Source organism: Octodon degus, unplaced genomic scaffold (genome assembly GCF_000260255.1).
Source record: "Octodon degus isolate 3935 unplaced genomic scaffold, OctDeg1.0 scaffold00191, whole genome shotgun sequence".
Taxonomy (NCBI): domain Eukaryota; kingdom Metazoa; phylum Chordata; class Mammalia; order Rodentia; family Octodontidae; genus Octodon; species Octodon degus.
This window is the reverse complement of record NW_004524767.1, coordinates 584,733-593,416: the sequence shown is the minus strand read 5'-3', so window position 1 is coordinate 593,416 and position 8,684 is coordinate 584,733. Positions and strand designations below refer to the sequence as shown.

The window sequence follows — 8,684 nt, the reverse complement described above, 5'->3', positions numbered from 1 at the left end:
TCATTCTATTCATTAAGAGAATGCAACTATATCTCTATCCCAACCACTTTGAATACACAGATACAAAATGGACATTCATCGGTATGCCCCACTTTTTCTAAGTTCCGTTATTGAATATTATAGGTGTGTAAACTCAGCAAAATATTCTAAAAGAGTCCATAATAGCATTGGGTCTTCTGTTTAACTGGCAATGTCAGAAATTATTGACCTGAGTACACTATGTTTTGTAAATGCACACACTGTGAAATTATTACCACAGCTAAGCTACCTGGCACATCTATTACGTCACTGAGTTGGTGCCTTTGCAGGTGTGTGCTGATACCAGTCTGTGGATAGACCTCTAACAGCCATACCGGACCTTGGGTGTGCTGGGCTGCAGTGTATGGACAGAGCACTGGCGCGTTCCAGTTGTCTGGGACATGGCCATAGACAGTGTAGTGATACATAACTCTCTGCATCAATGGTTTTCAGAGGAAAAGTGAAATTTGGCATCATACTGTGCCTATTTCAGACCCATAATATCTCGCCTATAATTCTAAACAGAAAAAAAAAATTTTCTTCATATTATTTTTTCTTAAGATTGTAGTCACAGCAGACTCATTAGCTCTATAGGAAGGGGCTTATGATTGCCAGAAAAAGGTGTGAGTTGTTTTCAGACAGAATTCCTCAATACTTACAAGGCATGTGACTTGGCCTCATGCCCTGAAGCCTGAGCTGATTAATTACAAGATGGAGATATTTCGCACAGAGATGGTAAGAAGAAGAAAGAGGAAGTGCTCACTCAGCAGCTATCAGGGGTAAGTAAGTCAAGGGTTGTTACTGACTGTAGAACATGATTAGATGCTTTGAAAAACATAAACAAGTGCTGTGCCCAAGGTGGTGGAGACACTACCCATCGGTTTTGCTCTTTGGAGGTTTCTGTCAGCACTGCCATCAAGGGGCCTCTATCTAGATAATTCTCTTATCCCTACTTTCGTGTTATCCTAATGTTTTAATAGCCTAGCATCTGCCAGAGTGGAACTCTGTTACTTCAGCTAAGTATCAGTAGCATTTGCATGCATCTGATAAGCCACCTTAAATGCTGGGAGTTTTTTCTGCTTTGCTTGGAACATTTACATCACATAATCAGAGCACTGGAAAGTGTCAAGGGCCCTGGAAAAGAAAGGGAGTGGTTCTTTCCCCAGGTTGCTCCACCTTATTCCTAATGGGTTTGGAAGAAAAAATAGGCATAATGGTGAACCTCAGATCCCACAAATAGTAATAATGGTGATAATTAATGGCTTTTAATTTATGTAACACTTTACTGTTTACAATTTCTAAAGTGTTTTACCATGCTCGATAACATTTGATCTATCCAACAACTATGTGAGATGCACATGAGAAACAATAGTCTCATTTTCAGGGCAGGATGCTGAGGCTAAGGAGATTTTACCAAGAACACAAAAGCAGTAATTGGTTGAACCCACCTAAACCCCAAGTGTTTTATTTATTGACATTTTCTTCTGTATGACATAGGTTGTAATGAAGAATTACCAAAGTGGTGATCAATATAGCACATTAGAAAAATAGAAACTTGAGACCAAGGAATAAATTTTAAGTAGCTGAACTGTAATAATTTTCATTACTTTCATCCAAGTTCCAGTAGATCTGAAAGAACCCCAAGGTTCATAAAAGTAGTGTAGGACCCAGCAAGAGCACTAGCATTAGGCAGATTTGCCATGATAACCAAGGCCTTCAACTGAGCAGCCAGGGCACACCCTGTTAGAGAGGCATACTTGGGTCACCACTATGGTGCACAAGGCACCCTTGACACTGGATTGTCTGGGCTGTGACCTTCAAGACTATGAAATACAGAGACAATTAATCCTTTTGAAAAGCTAAAGATTTTGGTGAGGAGGGCTAATTCACTTACAAACACAACACAATAACCTAGTATACTGGGTCTAGTCTCTAGATTGGCATATAAGTAAAATTAACAGTTATTGTAAAAGTATTGTTGCGAGAAAAATTAAAAGTAAGAAAATGAGAGAGTATATCAATAACTTTTTATGAGTTTGTGAATGGAAAGAGAGAGACGTCATCTCAGTATGTGGAGTTAATAAAGGATTTTTTTTCTTGTAGATGGAACATTTTTGTAATTGTAAGAATGCTCAATTACAAAAGTGGTAAACACTCTTGTAGATGGAACATTTTTGAGTATACTTACATTTACAAAAATGTGTCAATAGATATTCTGAATTTGAGTGGGAGCTTGGGTTCAGAGCATATTGACACTCTTATGGATTATCAACTCTTAGGCCCACCATGTGACATTTTCTCTCATGTGGGTCAAAGGTGGCCATGCATTAACATTTTCACATGGTTGGACATAGTAGGTTGGAAACCTTGATCTACTGTAAGTGTCGTCTTGAAGTTATGAATCAAATGCAGCTTGAGTTGTTGGTTTGGTATGAAGAAGTTGAAGGAATTCTCATCTAAATGACCAATCACCTTGTCTCTTTGAAGTGATAGAATGTGAGAGGGCAGAAGATAAGAATTGAAAATTTGAGGAAACTGGAGAAATTTGAACAGTTATTGAAGAAAATAAACAAAGGGGATGTATGAATGCAGGGCAGAGTTCTGGGCTTGAATGAATACACAATCCCTGTACGTTTGTGAAGAGCTCTGGGCAGAGATGAACGAACTTTCAGATAGTTCTATGTTACCTAGACTGTAGCTAGTATGAAGGAAGAGACAAGGGGCAGAGAATGTAGTGAAGCTCACGATGTCATGAAAAAATTTGTTTAATTGAGGAACTTAATTGTTCACAAGAAAAACGAAGACGAGGGAAGAGTATGCATGTGTATACATGCGTGTGTATGTTGAGATGACTATTGACACATTTGAAGAATTTAAAAATTAGAAGAATAAGTTAAGTGAGTTTTTAAATACTCTGATGCAGAAGAAGACAGTAAGAGGAAGTTTAGAATAGTGATAGAATCTAAAGTTATGATTCAGGTAGAATAATTTCAAGTCATAACAAATCCAGGGTGTGGATTTGGGAGTAGTGCTTTAAGAGATGATTATACAGATGAGAAGATCAAGGAAATGAATAACTTTTACTACAAGGCACAGATGCTGCTTAGGGTAAATGTAAACTTGATATAGAAAATGGCATAGAGATATACAGTAAGCACAATAAATAGGGCACCTATGAGGGTAGCACTGAAGAGAATAAGGGGGTGGGCAGTAGAATAGTGTGAATCTCAAAGGAACAAGACAATTTCACAAGGCCATGCAGAACAGTGGTCTAAAATAAACACTACATCCTTAATCATGAAGTACCTTGCAGTGTACAAGAATGAGAAACCTTTATTTGAGGCCATTAAAAATACTATGTCTTGAACAAAGAACTATATTTCAATAATTCAGGGGATTATAGGGCATAGTCAGTGTTAAAAGAAATTTACAGTGTAGAATGTTCTGGTAATCACAATTTTAATTGTGAAAAGTGTGTGCAGAAAATAATTCATTAAAAAAAATTTAATTGTGTTCAAAAGTTATCCAGGAAGATTATTACAGAGAATAATGTTTCAAATATACTAACAAATGGAATAGTTATTCTGTGTGTTGAAAATTTAAAACAGAACACATTTAAGTGAAAGATTATCCTAACTTTTATGTATAAACATACCTAGCCATAAATTAGCATAGATCTATTAGGGTCTTAAATCTTATTTTAAAGTATGTATGATTAAGAAAGAAAATGTGTGGGTATATGTTTATATACATACATATGTATATGTTCTGATAGACTTTTTATGTATTTGGAACAGGGTCTCACTAGGCAGATCTGACTTAATTGATCCTCCTGTTTTCAGCCTTGCCAGCGCTAGGATTACAGGCATGTGCCACCATGCCCAAAAATCCTGGAAATGGAAGTTAGCAAGAACAGAGACACCAAATGATTTCATGGTCTGGAGACAAGACCGTGAAATATAGGTCTTTTGCTTTTCCCAGATTTGGATTTCACTGTATTTTCCCAGATTCCTTGCTTTGGTCACTTGTCTCTTTATTTTTCTGCTGGCTTTCTTTTACCTTTAATCATTTATAATACAGAACTGACAATTAAATAAATCTTAACAAAAACTTCCTTCAAACTGTATGCCCCTCAGTGTCAAGCATGGTTCCAGGCACACACTTATAGTACTTGAAAAATATGTAACTATTAGGGAAAAAATGGATTAATTGAATTATTTCTATTGGTATGGTATCATCAATTTTCCTACATACTGGTGGTCTTAGGTAAATATAAAAACAAAAATAATCACCTGTTTCTATTATTACCCATTTAAAGAGTAAATCCTAATATGTAGAAGTCCTATACATTTATAACACAAATTAATGTGAAAAGATTTTTTTGTTTGATCATTATGTTTTGTCCTTCCATAAAGCAAAATTTGGGCCGGGAAGATGGCTCAGTGGAATAAGTGCTTCCCTAGCAAGCACAAAGGTCTGAGTTCAATCCCCGGTTCTGGAAAAACAAACAAACAAACCCTCAATAAAGCAAAATTTCATTTCTGACTATAGAGTGGGCAGATGGAAAGTAGAACATTTTAAATGATTGGAAAGAACTAAATATGTTATAAGAATTGAATTCTGTAAATCTACTTGTGTTTAATTAAATTTCATGTGCACGTATGCACTTATTACTAGTGATAAAATGTTACCCTAGCTATGTATCATAAGCGAAGGTATTTTCAGTTTTCTAATTTACCTTCTATTTGTAGGTGAAGAATTAATGTTGAATGCTGAAAAAATATTTTTAAAATATAGATAGGATCAGACAGGAAAATGAGAACTAAAATGTTTAAGATTTACTTTTATAAACTTCTAAATTTAATACTAATACAAAAATATTAGATCATTTATTTACCTCTTAATTTCTGTATGTTATATAAAAATTATGCTTCAATTTTTCTTAGTTTTTTAGTTTAAAAGGTAAACCATTTCTTATAGAATATTAGAACTAATCATTTTGAATTTTAATACTCACCAATTTCATAATGAGGAATAAAGTAAAGTACTTCCTTTATGACTTAGATGTTTTCTATATCTTCTATATCAATTTAGTGTATACTTTAGGGGGATTACAAGACCATTATGTATTCTGAACTCTTGAGTGAGGTGAGAATCATTCTTGCGTGTCCCATTGTGTATATGGAATTACAAATGTACTTCAAGGTCTCTGCTTTCCCTCCCATTTTTCTGTGACTGTCTCATTGTTTTACTAAGCTTTCCACTTTAATTACAACACTAAATTGTTTTTTTTTTCAGTCCAACATTAGTATTTTAATCCTAGATATAAAATCATTAGCACGTTTCCATGATATAGAGCACTAATATAATTATGTCATTATTTTTCCAACAAAAGAAGAGAAGAAAATGATCACATTGTCAGCTCAGAATAAATTCCAGTTTGAACTGGAGGCTAAACTAATGGAAAACAAGTATTTCAAAGATAAAATAAAACTGAACTTACTGATACATGTACACTGTTGAGAAGGCAAACTCCTCCACCTTCCTCCTGCTTTGTGATTTCCTCTCCAGATAAGCAGGATTCTGAGTATTCTTTTAGACTTGTGAACTGGCTGGAGTGAAGACTACTTAAGGATATGAAAGAAACTAGTTGAACAAGTTGGGATGCGTAAATGGTAACCAATAGCATGCATGGTTCAAGCTGAAGACTCACTTGATAAGTCTTTGTTACAGGAAATAAGAATTTCCTTGTTCTGGCTATTTAAAAAGTGAAACATCAAGCCCCAAACTTAAGCAACACCCTTAGGTATTATGAAAAATTTTGTGTTTGTCTTTCGAGGGGTGCCACTCCTCCTTCTGAGTCAGGACAAGCCTGATCTCAGGTCTGGCTGTTCATCTCTTTCAGGTGAAATCCTGAGACAACATCAGTGGTTTTCTTGAATCCTTGAATAGATCTTGACTAGGATTTTTTAGTGCAATAATGCCTGTCTGTATTAAATGTGGAAGTTAGGTGGAAATATTACAGGCAGTAAGACAGCACAAGGGCCCTCAAGAGACACAGTGCAAAAGATGACAACACATTATAACTGTGACCTTAAGCACATCTGTTGGAGGCCTCAAGATAGAGACAGAATGACCAGGCCTGCATTATTCCCCAAAGGATAAGGTGACTGGCCTCACAGGAGCCAATAGAGTCTAGGTAAACATCAGCCACTACAGTGGATGACCAAGACCTTAAGATCCATCCTTTCCTAAATAATGGTCTTGGTTCTTTTCATGTTCACTTGCCACATGACGTGCTTCCCCATTGGATCAATATTACCGGAACAACCATGTTTTTATTCTCATTGGTTGATCATAGATTTGGCCTATGTTGTATATGCCTCATTATTTTGTACCTGCCTCATGGTTTCACTCTATAAAAATTCCTCTGTGAAGGGGGGTCCATAAAAACCCTCTTTTAGGTCCTCTCCTGTCTCTCAGGAGCAAACCTTCTCAAAAGGTTTGGATGATTTTAGCTGTGTGAGAGAGTGTCTGACTGAGGTATCTAGGAAGGATAGATAGTTGAGTGAGGGATAAAAATGATGAGCAACACTGAGAAAAAAGGATTGGAGCAGGAGAACATGAGAAGTAAAAATAGTTACCTATTTGGGGGAATAGTCTGAGAGGGTTACTTGTGACTATAGGTCTCAGATTATGATATGTAGGAAGCAAGAGGGTGAATAATGGGGAATTCTTCTATTAGGATGGTAAAAAATGGACAAAGTTATAAAGAGAGAGACTCACAGGGCTGTCTAACTGTGTTGTCCTCTAGCTGTCACAGGAGGCAGCCCAGAGATCTTTAGGGATTGAGTTCTGTTGGTTGCACTGAAAAAGGGAGCCTTTATGGAGAAAAGTGTACCCAGGAAGAATGACCTGTTAACCTTGCTCCTGTTAAGGTGGTCAGGATTGCTTGAGATATCACTGTCCATTTTGAATTTAATCCCTGAGAGTATTATATGGGGGTGTATACACCAGGTCTCCAGGATGTAGAAACAGAGGAAGGAGTAGGTTGCTGGAGGGTTGGGATGGTGTGTGTGTGGGGGGTCAGCATAGTTTGATGAGATGCCTACGGGTGTTACTGAGACACTTGAAGGAGGACTGGGGAGGTATGGATTGAGGTAGGGAGTGTGAAGAAGTCAATGAGGGACCTTCTGTGTTGATTCTCAAAGGGGCGGAGCATAAAAGCCTTTCAGGAAAGATACCAGAGTTTGAAAAGGGCCAAGGATAGGAGCCTAGACAAGTCTAAGTGGGCCTTTTGGGAAAACTTGATTAGGCTTTGTATAAGGAAGTGATTGATAAGCCTTTTTAACCCTACCTAGAGATCGGGGTTGGTATGGGATATAGAACTTCTGGATTATATTCAGGTAGGATGCTGCTTGCTGGGTGATGTGTGAGGTAAATTTGAGTCCTTCATCAGTTTACATTTTTATTTATTTATTTATTTATTTATTTATTTATTTATTTTTTATGTATTTAGGACAGGGTCTACAAGGTCAACAGAGTCTATAGGGTCTCACTACATAGATAGGACTCGATTCTCCTGTTATTTTCAGCCTTTCAAGCACTGGGATTACAGGTGAGTGCCACCACGCCCAGTCTTAGTCGCAGTCTCAGTATGCTTTGGGGGCAGGGCCGGCAGGGCATGTCAGGTATGGAACCATGGTCCCTGCATCTCTCTAAGCAGGTGCTTTAATCTGCTGAGCTACCTGGTTGGCCTTTACCTTTATCAGTTTAGATAAAGGTTAGGAGTCCAAAAAGGGGGGTAATTTCAGTGAGTAGGATATGTGCTACCATGGAGGATCTTTGGTTTGATGTTTGAAGGCCTCTATCCATCCTGAGAAGGTGTCAACCAGGGCATGGAGGTTTTTGGCATTTTGGTTTGTTTTATTCTTTTTACTGGAGGCATGTAAGTAGAGTCTATTAGCCAGTCAACACCATAGTGGGATCCCCAAAATTGATAGGTGGAGAAGGGAGAAGTTCTGAGGGGGTTCCAGGGCTCTGTGTTTGGCATATGGAGCACTGGACAATAATCTTTTGCAGGGAGGTCCTAAAACTAAGGGTGAGGTGTATGTGAGCTGTAGGAATTGGAGCAGAGTGAAGGATCCAGCATGAGTCTGGTTGTGGAAAGATGAGAGGAATTGGTTTTGCAAGCTTTCAATAAGGACCAATTTTTTTTTTTTTTTTATGCAGAAACCACCAGTTTCTCTTGGTGTAGCCCCTCTTCTTTAAGTAGAATTATTTCTTGGGGTGAGAAGGAAGGTATAATAGGGAAAAGGAAGTAGGGAAGAGAGAGAGCTGGCAGCTGCCTGTTTTGCCACTCTATTAGTCTCATTCCCCCCACCCCAAATGATGTCTGAGATGTGCGTCCCACAAGTCAGGTCTTTGATGGCTCTTGCAATGAATCATAGCAGCTCTATGGGGTGAAAAGATCACTCCTAAAGGTCTTGAATGAGGGCCCATTTTGTATAGAAGGATATTTGCAGTAAGGATATTCCCTTCCATGGCAATTTGGGCTCCGCCTGAGGGCCCCAAAAGAAATTTGAATTCAATGTGTTTCTTCCACTCTTTCTCAGGGATTTCAATGGAAGCTTCATAGAGGAGTTTTGCAATGAATGAAAAAATTT

At 37.7% G+C, this 8,684-nt stretch overlaps 1 protein-coding gene across 1 annotated transcript in view; it reads right to left on the bottom strand.

Moving 5' to 3' along the window:
- Positions 1 to 5,598, bottom strand: part of LOC101572364 (transmembrane protease serine 11G) — a 34,738-nt gene extending 29,140 nt beyond the window's left edge. Inside the window, exon 1 of the mRNA XM_023704187.1 lies at positions 5,522 to 5,598. Coding sequence (XP_023559955.1) covers positions 5,522 to 5,529 — 8 coding nt within the window. The 5' untranslated portion in view covers positions 5,530 to 5,598. The remainder of the gene's footprint in view (positions 1 to 5,521) is intronic.
- Positions 5,599 to 8,684: the final 3,086 nt, after the last annotated feature.